The following is a 21280-nucleotide window of genomic DNA, read 5'->3' as shown; positions in this document are numbered from 1 at the left end:
TGCGGATCCTGGCCCTATACTTTCGATAGCAGAGAAACTCGCAGCAGGGATGTACATCCCTGCTGCGATTTTGTCTGCAGCCCGCCCCATTAACCCCCTGGCCGCCGGACATTATACATTACCGGGTCCCCGTTCCTGCTTGCTTCGGGGCTCCCGGTGCCTTCACGGCCCGCCCGGCCAATCAGTGCGCTGCGGCGGGGCAGCGCACTGATTGGCCGGGCGGAACGTGACGGGAGCCGCTGAAGCAAGCAGGAGCCGGGATCAGGTAATGTATATCGCCCCCAGCCCCCGGCCGCACGATCGCCCCCAGCCCCGCAGCCCCCGACCGCACCATCGCCCGCAGCCCCCGGCCGCACGATCGCCCCCAGCCCTGCAGCCCCCGACCTCACGATCGCCCCCAGCATCGCAGCCCCCGGCCGCACGATCGCCCCTAGCGGGCGATCGTGCAGCCGGGGGCTGCGGGGCTGGGGGCTGCGGGCGATCATGCGGCCGGGGGCTGCGGAGCTGCGGGTGATCGTGCGGCCGGGGGCTGGGGGGCTGCAGGTGATCGTGCGGCCAGGGGCTGCGGGGCTGGGGGCTGCGGGCGATCATGCGGCCGGGGGCTGCGGAGCTGCGGGCGATCGTGCGGCCGGGGGCTGCAGGCGATCGTGCGGCCTGGGGCTGCGGGGCTGGGGGCGATCGTGCGGCCGGGGGCTGCGGGGCGATCGGGGCTGCAGGGGGGCGGGCAGGATATACATTACCAGGTCCCCGCTCCTGCTTGCTTCGGCGGCTCCCGGCACGTTCCGCCCGGCCAATCAGTGTGCTGCCCCGCCGCAGCGCACTGATTGGCCGGGCGGGCCGTGAAGACACCGGAAGCCCCGAAGCAAGCAGGAACGGGGACCCGGTAATGTATAATGTCCGGCGGCCGGGGGGTTAATGGGGCGGGCTGCAGACAAAATCGCAGCAGGGATGTACATCCCTGCTGCGAGTTTCTCTGCTATCGAAAGTATAGGGCCAGGATCTGCAGCGAGTCTCGCTGCAAAAACGCAGCAAGGAGACTCGCTGCAGATCCGGCAAGTGGGTTTGTAACCTAAGGCTACAAACACACTAGGTGGATCCGCAGCGTATTTCTCGCTGCAGATCCCTGCCCTGTGCACTCAATGGCAGACTCACATCCCGCTGTGAGTTTGTCAGCAGCCCGCCCCGTTAACCTCCCAGCCTCTGGAGCATATACATCACCTGGTCCCCGCTCTGGCTTGCTTCTGGGCTCCCGGCATCTTCATGTCCCGCTCAGCCAATCAGTGCGCTGCGGCAGGGCAGCACACTGATTGGCCGAGTGGGACCTGCCAGGAACCCCCGCAGATTTGCCCAGTGTATTTGTACCCTTTGTTAGGGAATGTATACAGCATGGGGGAAACCTGAAGGGGGGAGTGTATACAGCATGGGGGATACCTGCAGGGGGGAATGTGTACAGCATGGGAGCTACATGCAGAGGGGAGTTTGTACAGCATGGGGGCTACCTGAAGGGGGAATGTATACAGCATGGGTGCAATCTGCAAAGGGGACAGTGTATACAGCATGGGGGATACCTGCAGGGGGGAGTGTATACAGTATGGGGACTACCTGCAAGGGGGGAGTGTATACAGTATGGGGGCTACCTGCAGGGGGGAGTGTATACAGTATGGGGGCAACCTGCGGGGGTGAAGTGTATACAGTATGGGGGCTACCTGCGGGGGTGGAGTGTATACGGTATGGGACAACCTGCAAGAAGGGGGGGGAGTGTATACAGTATGGGGCTACCTGCAGGGGTGGAGTGTATACATTATGGGGGCAACCTGCAAGAAGGGGTGGAGTGTATAGAGTATGGGGGCTACCTGCAGGGGTGGAGTGTATATAGTATAGGGACTACCTGCAAGGGGGGTGTAAAGAGTATGGGGGCTACCCACAGGGGTGGGGGGTGTATACAGTATTGGGGCTACCTGCGGGGGGGGGGAGTATATACAGTACGGGGGCTACCTGCAGGGGGGGAGTGTATACAGTTTTAGAAACTTTGAAACCTCCTCTTCTGTGTTGTTCTTACCAAGGATGGAAGGTAGTGCCTAAGAGGGCCAGATTATTATGATGCTGGATTGTGTATGCACTTATTATTTTAAGCTGCAGGTTTTCTGCACACACACTTTACTTATGGTCTGCAGTCAGCTAGGGGGGACCCCCAAACAATACACTACAAGTATACAGGACCTCCACCAGCTCTATACTACAGGTATACAGGACCCCCAAACTATACACTACAGGTATACATGACCTCCACCAGCTATATACTACAGGTGTACAGTACCTCCACTAACACTGTCAATGTTGTATATAAACAGGCTGTATATAACACTACCAATGTTGTATATAACCAGGCTGTATATAACACTGCCAATGTTGTATACAACCAGGCTCTGTATACAGTCTGATCACATTACATATCAGTTTGGCTATTAGGTATTTAGGATGTTTAAAGTTTTTAGTTTATTTCTAATGTGCATAGGCTACAATTTTCATAAACAGTGCAGAACGCTCGGGGTATATAGTGTATAAAGGGGTATATAAGGCTCCTGGCGATTTCCCCTTAAACAAAAAAAAACAAAAAAACAAGGGCATAGATTTGCCTCCTGGGTGACCTTGGAACAAATCTAATTAACACACTGACAGTTTACACCCGGGCAGCGCCGGGTACACTTTCTAGTATTATATATTTAGTAGAGATGAGCGAACCTCCAGCATACTCGAGTCCATCCGAACCCATACGATCGTCATTTGATTAGCGGGGACTGCTGAAGTTGGATAAAGCTCTAAGGTTATCTGGAAAACATGGATACAGCCAATGACTATATCCATGTTTTCCACATAGCCTTAGGGCTTTATTCAAGTTCAGCAGCCACCACTAATCAAATGCCGAACGTTCGGGTTCGGATCGACTCGAGTATGCTCGAGGTTCGCTCATCGCTAATATTTAGCATTGTTGCATCTGTAGTGACCTGGACTAGAAAATGATATGGCAAGCACTCTAAAAATTATTCATAATAAACCTCCCCAAAATCACTTATTTTTGTTCTTGTTTCATAAAAATAAAAAGCAGTCAGAGTGTCACATTTGTCCTCAATTGTGCCAAAATGGTGTGGATATTCCCCAAACTGCAGAATCAGGGAAATAAATATTGATTTTCATTGTCAACACCTACTATGTTAAATGGATTAAAATAGAGTATCTCCAAAATGAAAGAGGAAAATTTTAAATCCTAAAGGTCATTTTGAATGCTTCAAAAAAAATCTAAGTTTGGATTTCTTTATTTATTTTTTTGAAAAATGGCCTTGGTCCTTAACCCCTTAAGGACCGAGCCTAAAATGGTCTTAAGGACCGGGCCAATTGTCACTTTTTCGTTTTCGTTTTTTCCTCCTCGCCTTCTAAGACCCATAACTCTTTTATTTAAAAGAAATTATAAAAAATGTGATTCCGCAAATTTTGGAGGGGTGTTCCATGTTTACATAATGCATTTTACGGTAAAACTGGCATTTTTCCTTTATTCTTAACACAGTGATAGGCATGTTTACTAGGTTTTCTAACATTTTACTATTTTTAATAACAGTAAAACTTTTTTTGCAAATAGGTGTATTTAAAATAGCCCTATTGTGACACTTATAGCGCTTTTACCTACGGGGTCATATGGGGCATCATTTTTTGCGCCATGATCACTAGTTTTAATTAGCAACATTTTTTTTTCTAGATGAGACGTATTTATCGCTTTTTAATTTTTTTTATACATAAAATGTTATTTAAAAAAGCAATCTCTGCATTTTTATAACGCTTTTTGTTCACACCGTTAACTGTGTGGGAAAAATATTGTTTTATTTTAATAGATCAGAGGATTATGCACGCTATGGTATATTATATGTTAATTAACTTTATTATTTTTAAGTGTTATGTATAAAATGGGAAGAGGGGGGTGAGTTAGACTTTTATTGGGGGAGGAGCTTTGGGGCATTTTTAAAAACTTTTATTTATCTATCTTTACACATTTTTAGTCCCCTTAGGGGACTTTCACATTCATGTATTACCTTACATTACATGCACTGATCCCTGCTATGCCATAGCATAGCAGGGATCAGTGTTATCTGTGATCTTCTGATAGAGCCTGTGGCAGACTCTATCAGAAGATTGAAGACCTGACTGCACGGAGGAAGGTAAGAGACCTCCGGCAGTCAGGCCAAGTGATCTAGACCCCGCAGACACGCTGTGGGGGTCCCAATCAGTAAGTGACCGGAGATGCTTCTGTCACTTACACTTAAAGGCTGCGGTGCGCCAAGGCACAGGCTGGGGGGGCATAAATGTATGCCCTGTGTCATGAAGGGGTTAAAGGACAACTCCGGCGCTGATTTAAAAAAAATAAATAAATCATATAGTTTTCCCACTTACTATGCCTCCTGAGTCTGTCTCCGTTTGAATTTCCTGCTGTTTACAGGTCCCGGAAAATCGCATTGGTGTCTTCATTTTTTCTTGACTTCCTGATTTGGGCTTTCCCATGATGCACTTTGTCTCCTGTGATGTCTAACTGACTCTGTAAAACTGTTGGAGGGCTTATATCTTGCTCAGCCAATTAGAGCTGAGCAACCGCAGTCATCTGACAAAGGAAGGCTGGCCTAACGGGGCTTAGACCCACCTCCCTCTTGATAATGTCATTGTCACAAAATGGCTTCCACAGAACAGCCTGCGGTCAACAGTCATTAGGTAACAATGAGTTTACTTCACTTCCTGGTGAGGGGTTGAAGGGGGAAAAGATAGGGATGGGGGGCAGATAGGTGATTGAAGCATAATACAGAGTTATATAACTTTGTAATGTGTTTCAATTACTGGGAAAAAGTTTTTAGCTGAAGTACCCCTTTAAAGCCATTGGTTCCTATTCCACGGGCTGAGCAGGGCCCGATAAACGATGTAAATGAGTGCCAATCTGCTAGATCGGTGCTCGTTTACTGGGCCTAGTCCACGGCCCGACAATCGTTAGCGAGGGCTGCAGGGACATTGTTACCGATGTCCTTGCAGCCCTTGTGTCATACATTACCTGTCCAGTTTGTTGTGACTCAAAGATGACAATATAGCAGCACTTCCAGATGTCAGTCCCTAGGGCTGTCATCACAGGGTTTTTTTTGCTTTTTTTTTAAAACTGCCACTGCAGTTTTTGAACCAAAACTTACATTGTATTAAAAAGAAATGGCAACTATAAAGGAAGAACTAATACCTCCGATTTCCTGCTGGATCTATCTCTGGCTTTGGCTTAAGAACGGCAGTGCCATTTGTAATAGCGGCCTAACAAGGGCTCTCACAGGACTGGGGCCATTGTCATCACCATGATTACCATAAACTGTTTAACTTCTAAAGAAAAACACATATGTCCATCAACTTCAACTATAAAGTTGTGGAGAATAAATTACAAAACCATAATCAAATATAGTTCATACCAACTAAATTATTGCTAGTATCAACCTATTTCTTGGACATATATACAATACAGACCCATTTCAACTTCTTAAACATATATTGAGCTTAGTCAGGCTACACTTAACAGCCCAAGTTACTATTTGCCACTATTCCATTACAGTAACAATGTGGATGATGTTCATTAGGCCTACCTGTTGAAATTTGTAAATTTCCTGGGTTGCATATTGTATATTTATGTCTCTTTGTGTATACCTACCTATAAAAACAGTTTTTATATATGAGGCTGCATGTACTGTATGTTTTTATGTGCCTCATGAGTGGCTTGTATGCATCTGCCTGCAGTATCTAATTGAGTGTGTGTGCCATAGTAGGCTTGCTCTTACAGGTTGTGTTTTCTTAGGCCAGTAGAAAGGTGGTCTGTACTTGCGATGTGTAGTTTGTGAATACTTAGCGGAAAATGAACTAAACCTCAAAGTAACCTAAATGATTTGGTTAACTTTCCAGGAAAAGATTAGTTCAAAATGGCCAGACTGCAGCGAGAAAGTCCAGCCCAGCAGTTCCAGCTTTATCACTGTCACACTGCCATTTGCTTTTTAGTTCCACGTGCTGGAAAATTAAAGTGATAAAACGCAGCACTCCCTAGAAAATACCTATTAAGAAAATAAAAACTATGCAACTACACTGCATATACACATCTCGTGTGTGAGAGTTTGTGTGTGTGTGTAAGAGAGAATGTTCATCCAGCTCACCTGTAGTGTAGCCATCATGTTAATCCAGAGCTCCAGTCTTGTCCATTCCTGTATCCTCACTTTGTGCTGTGTATGCTACTTTACTTCTTTTCTGTTCCCTCACACATTCACCATAGTCAATACCTCTAACCACCCGATGTGTCACTGCTGAGCACAGTCATGTACGTGTGATTGAACTAGACTCTCCTGATTGGTTCTCCTGGCGTATAGTTCAGTAGGTCACTGATGAGCTCTCTCATAAATTCACCATGAGTCAGTACATGTAACTACCATATGTGTCACTGCGGTACACGTGATTGAACTAAAATCTCTTAAATCGTTCTCCTGGCTCATTTAGTTCAGGAGCTCACTGAGTGAACTAGATTCTCCTGATTTGCTCTTCTCTAGCTCAGTAGTTCACAGGTCACATGATGCTCCATCACCTTTGAGGCTCCCCAGGACACAGAGCTGTAAGCTGCAACCATGATGGAGCCTGTACTGTACTTCTCTATACTCTGCCATGTATCTCCATCACCTATGTAGGGTAAATCAGTGTTGCACACCTCTAGTTTCTAGGTTGGTGCTCAGTGGGTTATGGTTCTTCAACCATGTACATCCATAAGAAGTAAAATCCACGGCACTCAAAATAATGCAGAAGTGATAGTTTATTTTACAGTGATACAGAAAGGTTGTATACTCCGACCAGTATGAAATATATAGTAGAAATAGTAGAGATCGTGACTATAAAGCGAGCTTTCGGCCCATCCCGGGCCTTCCTCAGGCTAGTAGATCTCACTTGTAGTGCATGGGTCTAGGATCCACTCCACCGAGATCCTAGACCCATGCACTACAAGTGAGATCTACTAGCCTGAGGAAGGCCCGGGATGGGCCGAAAGCTCGCTTTATAGTCACGATCTCTACTATTTCTACTATATATTTCATACTGGTCGGAGTATACAACCTTTCTGTATCACTGTAAAATAAACTATCACTTCTGCATTATTTTGAGTGCCGTGGATTTTACTTCTTATGGATCTCCATCACCTATGAGCCTCATCAGGACACAAAGCTGTAAGCTGCAGCCATGATGGAGCATGTACTATACTTCTTTTTACTTTATCCGGTATCTTGATCTTATTACTATCTTTTAGCAATACTTTTTTATGACATTTTACAGCCTGAATTTGTCATTACCAAAGCGTGGAAAACTATCCCTGAGCTGAAAGATGCCAAAAATAAAATGCAATGTGTGTATAAAGGGTATAAATGTGGATATGAAAGCATAGATATTACTCTATGGACTACCAGCTGATTTATAGCTGCAGGGTTTTCGTACAAAATATGCAATAAATTTTAAAAGCAGAAAAAAAACATTAACGTCTTTTGTATATTACATAGTACATACCATTATAATTCAGTGTGACACTGAGCTTTTTGTTTAAGCGGTAACTTGGGAAGCAACACTGATTCACAGTGGCAATTAGCAAGACACACTCAATAAAGGAGTGGTTCTTTAGGTGGGGCCCACAGACCACCCCTCAGTACCTATGCTTTCTGGCTGATGTTTTGATTACTTTTGAATTTTGGTGGTGCTTTCACACTCATGGTAATGGTCGGTAATGAAGGTCAGGCACATAGGATCAATGCAGATATTATATCAAGCTTCTTAAAACAGTGTGCCAGTTTTCAGCATCTGGACAGACACATGCCGCCTAATATCCCTATCAGTCCCACCACAAGATTCAGTATGGCGACAGCTGAAAAAAAAGATGTGCCACTAAAGCTTAGACAATTATAGCCCTGTTCACATAATTTTTGTTAGCCTTTGTGTTCTACTTACAAAAAGCTGCACAGAATCCCACTGTATAGTTTCATAGAGATATACACCACCCATATAATTCCCTTCCCCTCTCTACAGGAGCAGTAGATTCTGGTGCTGGTTCTGTGCTGATGTCTGCTGCTTCCCTGATGGGTATCAGAAAGACCCCGCTCCCATCTAATTAGTATCTGCACAAGCCATAGTCACCACACAAGGCAAAAGAAAAACTTTTCAGAACAAATAGTTTGTTTGGCATCTACTACATTATACCATACCTTTATTTCTGCAGTAGGCCGAAAGGACGCCCTTTTTGTGTCCATCAAGTAAATGAGGCCCTATGGATATGCCTAGCAGCTTTCCAGGTGTATATGCTAAATGTCATGTGAACAGGGACTTTCTTTATTGAATCTATTACACTACATACAGCACATGGTCCTCTGCTGATGTAACCACACCTGAATTTTATAAAGTATACCTTTTTAGTGTTTGATCTTGTTGTGGATGGAATAGCAGCATTTGTCTTTTTCATATGATGTACAGAATTTGTTTAGAACTACATGCTTGTTAAGAACAGCCCTCTAGCCCACCATTTAGGAGTTCATATCATTTTGATAACAGGGTTATGGATTTGTTTTTCCACACAAAACCAAGACAGACAGCCTTCAGCCCAGTCAAAACACATCAGAACATCTACAAAACACACGAATTCATTATCTTCCGACATTAATTAAACCGCAATTGCTTAGATCTAATGTTACTATATAATGCAGAGAGAGGCAGAGCTATAATTAAAGACAATGTGGTGTTCCATGCAAAATCTAAGCCTTGAGCATTAAACTGTTTGCAGACTGGAGACTCCCTCTGTCTGGGACATTTAGACAATGCTGTGTAATGACAATTGTTACAGCCTTCCTGGTGGCACTTATTACTGTCTAAAAAAGGCAATAGATTAACCCCTAACATGTATTTGTACATTGTTTTTGTTTACTGCAGAATGCCATGCATGTGTAACATTCATATCATGAGCATAAAAGCTGTGCCTATGTGATCACTTTGAAATCCCTTTGCCTATGTGATCACTCTGAAAACTGACTGACCTTAGATCCCTCGTTCACCCATCAGCAGCCTGCAAACATAATTGTGAGATGTCAGGGTTGTCATGGCTGCTAACAAAGCTCCCAGGCTGCCATGGCTACATGCCTTTAGTCTTCTGCCAAAGGCCACTGGTTAATAGATTGCCTGTCTGTGTTATGCAAATGAGCAACAATTTTATTTTACAGAAGTAAAACTTTTTTTAAAACCTTAAAGGAAACTATCAGCAGGTTTGTGCATGCATGTAGCCCCCTACCTCCATTTTCGAGAAATTATTTACTCAAGAAATATGTAAATTAGCTCCTTTGGTGCACTGGGGGAATCCCCCCCCCCCAGGTGCTCCTATTGGCCTACCTGCTATCTTCTATGTTCTCGCCTACTTATGCATATTCAAGTATGTATAAGCAAACTGACCTTTTTGGCAAAAAACAAAAGGTGCAACAGCAACCCACAGTTGCAAGGGCCTACCATATATGCATGGTAAACAGCTGCTCTGTAGATATTAAAAATTAAAATATTCAATTTTTTTTTTTAGAAAAGTGAGGATCTTAGCAAACAATTTGATCAAACAGAGTGTACCGTGTCACAACGTTAAGGCGTCCTGGAGACATGGTCCCTACTCTAGCATTTTCACACTAGCAATGGCCTCTCCTGGGCTGAATACAACTGAATACAACTGGGCAGACAGGAGCCAAATGATCTCTTTTTTATAGCAGCCTTGGGACATGGGTGGAGTGCAGGCCAACAGGAGGTAACCACACCCCCCACATTCAACAGAAAAAAGGGGAAATTTTGGCAGCACATCTATGACTCTGTTCACACTGTTCACAGGTTGCACGCTGCTTGTGGCTTAAGTACAGACAAAAAACAAAAGGTGCAACAGCAACCCACAGGTGCAAGGGCCTACCGTATATACTCCTCCCAGCGTACACACGGTAATCACCTGTAGGAACTGTGTCTCTGAGGACGCCTTAACGTGGCGACATGGTACACTCTGTTTGATCAAATAGTTTGCTAAGATCCTCACTTTTCTAAAAATAAAATGTTTTAATATTTTAATTTTTAATATCTACAGAGCAGGTGTTTACCGTGTGTACGCTGGGAGGAGTATATACGGTAGGCCCTTGCACCTGTGGGTTGCTGTTGCACCTCATGTTTTTTGTCTGTACTTAAGCCACAAGAAGCGTGCAACCTGCAGTGTGAACAGAGTCATAGATTTGCTGCCAAAATTTCCCCTTTTTTTCTGTTGACCTTTTTGGCATTTACAGTAACAGCGCCTCTTACTGTAACTACATACTGTAGTAACAGCGCTGCTTATTATGTTGTGTGTTTGATATAGCTATATAAGCAATATATAGATATTCCTCAAAAAAACACACCACTCACAGGTAGTTGTAGTTAAAAAAAAATCTATGATTTATTCTTCCATGTGTAGATACAGCTGTTTCTACACATGTGAGAATAAATCACAGATTTTTTTGAACTTCAACTATGAGTGCTGCATTTTTTTCAGGACTATATTGAATTTGCACCATGGTTCCTGGTGTGTTGCTAGTTCCCTTGCACTTCCACTTGCCCCAGATTTTTTTTTTAAACAGTTTAAAAAAACAAACAACCAAAAAAAAACAATATATTATAGGTTACTGAATGATACTACTATACTGTTGTTGAATGAAAACCATTCTTCACAGGTCAATATTACAGTGACCATGTAGTGCCAAATACCAGCTGTTTACTGGCTCTGAAGACCAAATAGGTGATTACAGTGCAGTTACATCCAGTGACTGACAGGATTCCTTCTCTTATTTTAGTCATTTACTTATGTTTTTTTCTATATATGGTCCAAACTGCCATAAAGACTCCTCCCAGCCATGGCTGTCTGTCTGCCAGCCAATCTGCCAGACATTCTAGGACCTTCACTTTTGTAGCATATTCCCCAGCTATACAAACGTCACATATATAGTCCAATTAAAAATATATTTTCCACCTCATTTGTTCCCCACTTGGTAACAGTGAGTGGGTAGGTGAGTTAGGTAGAGGTAAGTAAATTCCCCCCAGTAGGTAGGTAGCCCTCTTAGTAAACAGAAAAGTCCTCTCTTTGGTTGACAGGTTTCCTACATTAGGTAGGCAGGCCCCCTAAGTAGGTAGGTAGGCAAGTATTCCCAGTTAGCATGGCTTCTCATTAGGTAAGCAAGTTGGGCTCCTAGTAGATAAGACCCCCATTAGGCAGCCATGTGTTCCGTACACTAATTTTCCATCGTTCCAAAATTAGTGGGCTTGATGCTTGCCCTTACTGCTCATAAGGGAACTTCCATTCTCTTAGTTTGATAAACAGTTTGACAACTTTAGTGAATTGTATGTTTCATAATACCCTGCTAAGAAATTATCTATCTGCTCCACTTCCAGATAGATGCTCCACTTCCATAGCTCCCATCTCCAGCACTAGACCCAGCACCATTCAATACTATGGTGTTGGGCCTCGTTCAGAGGAAACAATTATACACAGTGGGTGGCAGGGAGAGTGGATGCTCAAAAACATATTTTGGTGCTGAATTCAAAATTGATGTATTGAAAAATGATGCACAGATGCACTTTACTAACACACGAGACAACTCCATGGTGTTTCCACAGGTTTGAAGAGAGATTTTATAATGAACCTTTTGGCTTTGAAATGTCTGTTTCAAATATTTGAAAACTAAACTGTTCCAGCACAAGCTTAAATGGGACTCCTACTTCTTACTTACTTTCTTTTTACTTGTCAATCAAAACGGTCAGTATACTTTTGCTTACTTATTCATTTTGTTGAACTCTGCTCAGGTAAATGGAGGACCCAGAACCTCATCTATTCCAGACACGCAAAGGACGTAGAATAGAACAGATGGTAGTGAGATGGCTTCGACGATCACGAGACAGTTCCTCCCGGTAAGATTTGCATTATCTTTTTATTTTTTTTTCCACTCATTTGCTAACTTGCTTTAACCCCTTAGCGCCCCATGACGTACCTGGTACGTCATGGTGACGCGGGGGAAGATCTGTAGCCGGGAAGTGTCTCTATTAGCCGGCACGGGTCCCGTTGCCGCGCCGGCTAATTAAGCATTTCAATACAGCTGTCAAACCTGACAGCTGCATTGAAATGCTTTATTACTCACGTCACTGGTGTCTAGTGGGACAGATCTCCCCCCTGCGATGCGATCGTGGGGGGAGATCCATACTTCTGCCCGCAATGACGCTGATCCCAGCTCGGCAATAGATTGCTGTGGCCTGCAGCAGGCTAAAGCAATCTATCACCGATCTAATGGATCTTTGCTGTGTATATGCACAGCATTGATCTCTATGTGAGATCAGTGCTGTGTATATACAAGTCCCCCAGGGGGACTTCCAGTTAATGTAAAACAAAAGTAAAAAAGTGTTTCTATTAATAACCCCCCCCCCAAATCACCCCCCTTTTCCCATTTTATAAATATAAATAAATAAACAAACATGTTTGGTATCGGCGCGTGCATAATCGCCCGAACTAATAAATTATCACATTCCTGATCTTGCACGGTAAATGCAAAAAATTTCAAAGTGCAAAATTGCGCATTTTTGGTCGCATCAAATTCAGAAAAAATGTAATAAAAAGCGATCAAAAAGTCGCATAAGTGCAAACAAGGTACCGATAGGAAGTACACATCATGGCGCAAAAAATGACACATCAGACAGCCCCATAGACCAAAGAAAAAAAGTGTAATAACCATGGTAATAGAGCGATTTTAGGGAACATATATTTGTTAACAATGGTTTGAATTTTTTTAAAGCCATCAGATAAAATAAAAGTTATACATGTTACATATCGTTGTAATCGTACTGATGTGAGGAACATAGATGACATGTCTGTTTTACCATAGAGCGAACAGCGTAAATGCGAAACTCCCCGAAATCAAAACAAATTCCTTTTTTTTTCAATTTGACAGCGCAAATGATTTTTTTCCGGTTTTGCAGCATACAGTATGCTATGGAAAAATAATGCCTGTCATTGCAAAGTACAATTGGTTTCACAAAAAATAAGAGCTTATATGGGTATCTAGGTGAAAAATGCAACTGCTATGGCCTTTTAAACATAAAGAAGAAAAAGCAAAAGTGCAAAAATGAAAATTGGCTTTGACCTTAAGGGGTTAAAGATTGCTTGCTCTACATTGGGATGTGTGTTATTTCTCACAGCAGAGATAAACCTAATGGCAGGCTTCTTTCTATGATATTTTTACCAGCAACCAGCACACTTTTTAAGCCTAGGAATCATCAATGACTCTTTGACCAAAGCTAGATTTTATGTTTTTAAGGCCATACCTACCCATGTAAGGCCATGTTCACACAACATATGTTTTACATAAATCACAGTCGTTGTTGAAATTTGCAACAGGCATGATTTATGCAAAACATACATTGCATTTGATTGAATGAGATCCCTGCCGGAGTGTATACACATAGTATACGCTCCGGCTGGGATTCCATCCTGCCGCTTGAAAGACTAACATGTCAGTTTTCTGTGGACACTGTTCACTGAATAGTGACCGCAGGGAAACTGTCAGTTCACACAATGGAGCTTGCGGCTCTGGCCACACGCTCCATTGTGTGCATCGGCGAATTGGGAATGTGCCTGCATCCCAATTTATCAGAAATGAAGATCATCTGGCTGGTACTGCAGTAACGGGATGATCTTCTCTGACACCAGCCATTCTGTGACCCGGCCGGGTCACAGAACTGACGGCGTCTTACACCATGTGAACATGGCCTAAGAATGTAAAAACTTCTTACAAAAGGTAACCTTATAGTACAAGCTCCCCCTCTCTGTGATTGGAAGGACTAATTTGGTTAAATAGATTTTCCACACAAAATTGATTGATGGCCTATGGGCTGGATATCATCACCCAGACCCCTGCTGCTCAAAATGTTGCAGAGTCTCAGAATTGTTTGAGAATTGTCTAGGACAGAATCCACACTAGGTTCACCCACATGTCATATTGTAAAACAATTGTGCATACAATAACATAACTATAGATTTCCCCTACCTTAGTCCCCCTGCAGCCGCCCTCACAATCCCCTTAGTAACAGCTTCTTCCTTCCTCCTGTAATGTGCCAACCTCACAGGAAATCCTCCATCTAGACAGTGCTTGTGAGGTCCTACCTTATTCAGTGATTGGCTATGTCACAGGACAAGTAGAGAATCAGAAGAGATGGTGCAGCAGCTGCAGGGAACCTAGTACACCTTGTGTATTATATTTACACCACCACCCACATCTTCTTTAAAACTGCTGAAAAAGTAAATAAAATGTATGGTTCCGATCATGGGGCCGGGATATATAAGGTACCACTGCCTAAATATTGTTGAAGACCAAGTAAACCTCTTAACTGCAATGGCATTCCATAATGGCGGTGGCTTTTTCAGCAGGATGGTTTGCAATGGTTTGAGGAACATGACAAAGCGTTCAAGGTGTTCACTTGGCTTGGGATATCACATAACAAAGGTACTATATATTGTACTATAATAACAATAGGTCCCTATTCAGTTGACAAATGGGATTTAGTAAAAAAAAACAAAAATAAAAACATAGCAATTATGTATGTGAACTGACTGACTAAACTGAAACGGTTATTGAGTAGCAGAGAATACAATGGCAGGTGTCTACTTTAGCACTGAGCTGGCATGTCTTACTGTGCTGTTATTCATATAAGTTTCCTATCATTTTTTAAATCTTGTTTTTAAAAGTGAAAGAACCTCAGTTGGTGATGAAAGTCCATCCATTGGTCCAAACCAATATGCATGTTCTTTGAAGATCACATTAGATATAAAAAAAGATTTGCACCAGGACAGCTATGGATTTGAAATATCTCACAACACCCCTCTTACTATTACAGCTGTTGCTGCAGGTAGGTGGACTTTTAACTTTTGCTAAAAAGCATGTAATGAAGATATGGAGATCATAAATCAGTATAATCATTTGTATAGCATATGTGTGTTATGCATTATCTGGGATATACAGTAATACCTCGGTTTTCGAATGCCTTGGAACTCGAACTGCTTGGTATTTGAACGAAAATTTACCCAAAAGTAGTGTTTGGAATGCGAACTTTGCTCGGTTTTCGATCGTTTTTCCACTGTTTTTGCGAGCGTGGATGGTGGGTTGTACCTGGCGAGTTAAGCAGTGGTGAGGCTTCACATACAGTACAGTGCTGTATAAGACTGCTGGAGTGCATATACAGTGCAGTAGTAGTACAGGCAGTGCACCACCATCTCCCATACATTACAGTGCTTGGATGGGGGGGACGCTATACAGTAAAGGATGAGTGAGGAGTTGGTGACTACTGTACTGTAATTGCTGGTTCTGATGAACATTTCTTATATTTAATGTCCTGTACAGTATATAGTGCTGTTCTGTACTGTACTGTAGTGATTATACTGAGCACTTATCAGTGTAATAAATGAGTATTGTAGGTAATTATTAATGGCTGCTGGAACCAATTAATCACATTTACATTATTTCCTATGGTAAGACACTGCTCGGTTTTCAAACTGCTTGGTTCTCAAACTGCCTTCCGGAACCAATTAAGTTCGAGAACCGAGGTACCACTGTACTTTCAAAATGTCACATAGTACTTCATACATTCACCAGACTTTAAGCAGAAGACCTTTAAGCTGCATTGACACATTCGCTCTGTCATTACAGTGCCACAGAGATTCAAACTGTTTCCCCACTCCTGCCATGATATTAATACATCATGCTGTGTGGCTAAACAGTCCAGGACAGGCATTCACTGTCTGTGTTGTCCATGTTTCACGGAGTGAACACGGAAATTGTAAATGCGGCATTATTGTTGTAGTGAATTATGACATGACCAACATTTCAGGCTGCAGTACAGATAAAGGCACAGCCAGGAGCTGGGCGCGATAAGTGACATTTACCCAAAGAGGAGAAAGACATCCATCATTTTGACAGGTGTTTTGCTCATCATAGAGGGTTAAGTTGGGATGCTGTGCATCCCCACTTAAAGGGGTACTCCAGTGAAAGAAAAAAAAATATTTTCAATCAACTGGTGTCAGAAAGTGCCAGAGATTTGTAAGTTACTTTAAAAAAATCTCAAGTCTTCTAGTACTTATGAGCTGCTGTATGTCCTAAAGGAAGTAGAGTATTCTTTTCAGTGTGACACAGTGCTCTCTGCTGCCACTTTTGTCCATGCCAGAAACTGTCCAGAGAAAATCCACAAATCACCTCTACTGTTCTGGACAGTTCCTGACATGGACAGCTTGGTTCTTAAACTGCACCTCGATTGGATACACCTGTGATGAATTTTGTTAATTAGACATTATTTGGAAGACAAATCCCTGTCTATATATAAGGTCTCACAGTTGACAATACATTTCAGAGGAAAGACCAAGTCATAAGCTGGAAAGAACTGCATGAAAACATCAGAGACTGAACTTGTGGAGGCCCAAATTTAAGAAGAGTATAGAAACAAATTATGTTAAACTGAAAGCTCCCAATTGCCCCCATAATTCTTAAATGGAAGAAGTTAAGAGCTCTTCCTAGAGCTGGTTGCCCACCAAACTAAGTAATTGGAAACAGATCCTTGGTCCAATGGTCAATCTGGATGAGATTAAAAGATCTTGTGTGCCAACTGGAGTATCAACCATCACTGCAGCACTCCATCAATCTGGGCTTCTTGGTAGAGTGGCCAGAATAAAATTAGAATAGAAGACAGTGAAGGCCTACATTGTGTTTACAAAAAATAACACTAAGGCCTCATGTCTGGAGGGAACCAACATCTTCCCAATAACATCCCTACAATGCAGCATTGTGGGGGCAGAATCATGCTGTGGGGGTTGTTTTACAGCAGAATTGAGAGAAAGCTGAATGGAGCAAAGTAAACAGATATACATAAAGTGTAACTCTCTTTTAAATGGCAACTGCAGAAATCAATAAGTATCAATAGTACAAGCAGTTTTAAGAAACTCTGTAATAGGTTTTTTAAGCATAAAAGCTGCTCTTAAAAAGCAGTTTTTCTACTTTCCCTCCTCACTTCAGAAGAAGCAGGTTTGCTGTATCCATTATGGTCAGGGGCGTAACTACCACTATAGCAGCCATAGCGGCTGCTATGGGGCCCGCCGCATCAGGGGGCCCCATGGCCTGCTCCTGCACTACACTGGGCCCCCTGAGCCGTCATCATTTGCAGCACCGGGTGGCCCTGCTGGTCTCCTGGGTTTTGCAAATGTCCCTTTAACTGCAAGCACTCCTGACCAGAGCTAGCAGTTATGTAGTTATGACTTCACTTGACCATTTAGTGGTCAGTCGGGGGGGGGGGGCAATCAAAAGTTTGCTATGGGGCCCAGCCATTTCTAGTTACGCCCCTGATTATGGTCTATGGAGGACAGGGGTCAAGGGGTGAGGGAGTGAGCATGGAGAGGAGAAAAGTCATCCCTGCACAGCACAACATCCTGCAATCTTATCTCAACAAGTTTCCAGACCAGCACTGAGCTTTCTGACCTGTTAATCCAGCATTTTATGTGCCCAGACAGTCTCCAAACTACTTTTACTGCTTGTCTACTCTTCCTGCTCACTCACTCCCCTCGGCCCTCCCGCCCCCCCATACTATTGATTTTTGCCAAAATATTTTAAATGACAGTAACACTTTAACACTGAGAGTTCAGACCCGTACTAACTGTGAGAACGAGCCAAAAGAAGGCATGTTCACGTGGTGAGTCCAGCTTAAAAAGTCTATGGAGGCTGCCTGTTTTTTTCTGACACAAAGCTTAGAGTGGATACGATTGGTATGGGTCTAAACTTTTGGCAGGTCTCTATTTTTTTATGATGACAGTTACACATAATGATGGCATGATGACATAATTTAAGTAAATTATCAAGATTTCTAACATTTTGTTTTCACTTTATCATTATATGGTATTCAGTGCAGATTGATGGGGAAAACTTTACATTTTTGAATAACAAAAAGTGTAAGGGTGTGCAGACTTTCTGAAGGCATTGTATACACAATACTGAGTGTGGGCACTATAAATAAATAGGCACTAATTATTATTAATAAGTGAGTATATCCACATGTATATTTGATTGAGTTATGCTGCATTTACACAAAGCGATAATTCGCTGTAAACGCAGCAATATATAGCTGTATGAATGTGATTGTGTTCTGCAGATAAGTAGTGTGATTCAAGCAATATGTTGCAGTAATGCTACGTTCACACGGAACAATAAATTGCCCGATCGTACAATTAACGATGTCGAAGTAACAATCTGTTTTTCATAACAATCAGCGTTTAGACTGTACGATATATTGTACGGAAAATTCGTTTTGCGATCGCTTAAGCCTATCTCACACTTGCAAATTTTTTGCGAACGATCGACGATTTGAGAACTTGTTGAAAGATCAAAATGAACTATTTATCACTTGGTGCTTGATCGTTCGCAGCATTTACACGTACGATTATCGTTCGAATTCAATCGTTATCGTGCAAATTCGCACGATAATCGTTCTGTGTAAACGCAGCATAAGATGCCTATGTTTCATTTGCTGATGTTGTTCTAATGTTAAATGAATAAATGACTACTTCATTTTTTTTTTCAGGTGGTCCAGCTGAAGGGAAACTATTACCAGGTGATCAAATCTTTGCAATCAACAATGAAAATGTGGAAAACCTCCATGTTCAGAAGGTAGCAGACATAGTCAGGTAATGCATTTTACATGCTGTCACTATAGCTAAGTGTACAGGAGCAGGCTTTTAGCAGACTACATTATCTGTGTTGGATTATGCATGACACAAGAGTTAAGACTGCAGCTACATCTTGCTGATTCTGTCTGGTAAGCTGTTTGGGAATGCGGAAATTATCCTGTGGTGTGATATTGACATCATACTTTTAGAAAACATGGGTAATAGTAACAGTCTGCCAATCTTCTGTAGCCTGTGTATACAACTCAATACCTAAATTTAGTTCTCTAAATTATATAATTAGTTAAAAAGATAAATTATGTGTCATTGTTCACAGATTGTGATAAGTATAAGGTAGAAGATAAGGTAAAATACAGACTTGCATTCCAGGGCTGGGACAAAGGGTAAGCCAGGGTAGGCGATGGCCTAGGGTGCCATCTCCTGCTGAATTACAGGGGGCGCAGTTTTCCCCTCCAACCCCGCAGCAGCAGGCACCTGCTCCCCTCCTCTCTTCTGCTTGGCTCTGAAGCTGAAGATAAACTTCTGACCAATGTCACATGATGTCCGGAGCCAAGCAGGAGAGGGCAGAATTGCAGGGACAAGTGTAGTGACAGATGCCCCAACCCCCCCCCCCCCCCCCCCCCCGACTGAGACAGAGGAGGCGTATAATTCTCCACTCAGAGACAGTGTCATCCTCCACTGCTACTGCTGTGTGTGTGTGTGTGTGTATGTGTGTGTGTGTGTGTGTGCTCGCCCGCTAATGGAGTGTGTGAGTGTGTGCGTTAATGGAGTGCCAATGGAGTTCATGTGTGTTAGTGCTCATATGTGGCTAAGGAAGAACTACAACTCCCATCATGATCCTGTGTGGCTGAGGTAGAACTACAACTCCCAACATAATCCTGTGTGGCTGAGGTAGAACTACAACTCCCATTATGATCCTGTGTGGCTGAGGTAGAACTACAACTCCCAGCATGATCCATTTGTGGCTGAGGTAGAACTACACCTTCCAGCATGAACCATTTGTGTCTGAGGTAGAACTACACCTCCCAGCATGAACCATTTGTAGCTGTGGTAATACTACAACTCCCAGCATGATCCTATGTGGCTGTGGTAATACTACAGCTCCCAGCATGCACCTGTAGGGCTGTGATAGAACTACAACACTCAGCATGATCCTGTGTGGCTGTGGTAGAACTACAACTTCCAGCATGATCCTGTGTGGCTAAGGTAGAACTACAACTACCAGCATGATTCTGTATGGCTGTGGTAGAACTACAAATAGCATGATCCTGTATGGCTGTGGTAGAACTACAGCTCCCATCATGCTACTCTGTGGCTTTGGTAGAACAACAACAACCCCCAGCATGCACCTGTGTGGCTATGGTAGAACTACAGCTCCCAGCATGCTCCTGTGTGACTTTGGTAGAACTACACCTCCCATCATGATCCTGTGTGGCTGTGGTAGAACTACAACTCCCAACATGACCCTGTGTGGTTGTGGTAGAACTACTGTTTCCAGCATGCTCCTGTGTGGCTTAGGTAGAACTACTGTTCCCAGCATGATCCTGTGTGGCTGTGATAGAACTACAAATTCCAGCATGATCCTGTGTGGCTATGGTAGAACTACAACTCCCAGCATGATTCTGTGGCTGTGGTTGAACTACAGCTCCCAGCATGCTCCTGCGTGGATGTGGTAGAACTACAACTCCACCATCCTAAGCCACCCTCAATGTTCCTTTCCTGGACCAGAGACAAATGAACAGTATGAGCCTCCACTCCACCTCCTCCTCATGGGCAGAGACAGTGTCATCTTGCAGCAGCAATGGCTCCCTGCGGACCAGATATAGCAGTAGCATATAGTCCCGCCCTCCACCGCTCTGAGGGACAGTGAACTGGCCCCCTGTGTAAAAAGTTTAGGGACTCCTGCTTTACACTATGTGGGGCAGCCAGGAGGCTATACTGTATGTGGGGGCTATACACTGAGGGGCACCATTTGCCTTCTCTGCCTAGGGCGCCAAAATTCCTTGTACCGGCCCTGTTGCAGCCCCATGCAAAACCATATATTAAAGGACAAGTGCCATGAAAAACCTTTTCCCAGTAATTGAAGCACATTACAAAGTTATATAACTCTGTAATGTGCTTCAATCATCTATCTGTCTCCCTTCCCTGTCTTTTCCCCCCTCCACCCCCCACCAGGAAGTGTCCTAACTCACACAGACCTGATTACTGTCGTCACCGTCACCAGGCAGCTCCTTCTTGTGAGGATGAGTCATCAGCAGGAGGGCTGCTCTAGGTCCTGTTACAGCAGCCCCCCCCCCCAGTCCAAGTGATGGCTTGCAGTTGTTCAGCCAATGGGAGCTGAGCAAGCTGAGTCACCTGACAAGGCAGGGGAGGGGGGAGGCTAGTGTAACAGGAGAAGGAGCTGAGAGAAGAGCTTGGTGACGGTGACGACAGTAATCAGGTCTGTGTGAGTCAGGACACTTC

The 21280-nt window shown here is 43.5% G+C and overlaps 1 protein-coding gene across 3 annotated transcripts in view; it reads left to right on the top strand.

Moving 5' to 3' along the window:
* The window catches only part of FRMPD1 (FERM and PDZ domain containing 1), a 117730-nt gene that overhangs the window by 61462 nt on the left and 34988 nt on the right, over positions 1 to 21280 (top strand). For 2 of the 3 annotated variants that reach the window (XM_069962187.1, XM_069962184.1), the window contains exons 2-4: positions 11917 to 12021; positions 14846 to 15006; positions 18715 to 18817. In XM_069962187.1, the coding sequence (XP_069818288.1) occupies positions 11921 to 12021; positions 14846 to 15006; positions 18715 to 18817 (365 nt within the window). In that variant the 5' untranslated portion in view covers positions 11917 to 11920. Of the gene's footprint in view, positions 1 to 4154; positions 4209 to 11916; positions 12022 to 14845; positions 15007 to 18714; positions 18818 to 21280 lie in introns of those variants that run through there. The other variant, XM_069962186.1, reaches the window with a different exon arrangement.

Source organism: Dendropsophus ebraccatus, chromosome 3 (genome assembly GCF_027789765.1).
Source record: "Dendropsophus ebraccatus isolate aDenEbr1 chromosome 3, aDenEbr1.pat, whole genome shotgun sequence".
NCBI lineage: Eukaryota > Metazoa > Chordata > Amphibia > Anura > Hylidae > Dendropsophus > Dendropsophus ebraccatus.
The sequence above is the reverse complement of the archived record's forward strand: the minus strand, read 5'-3'. Positions and strand labels throughout refer to the sequence as shown.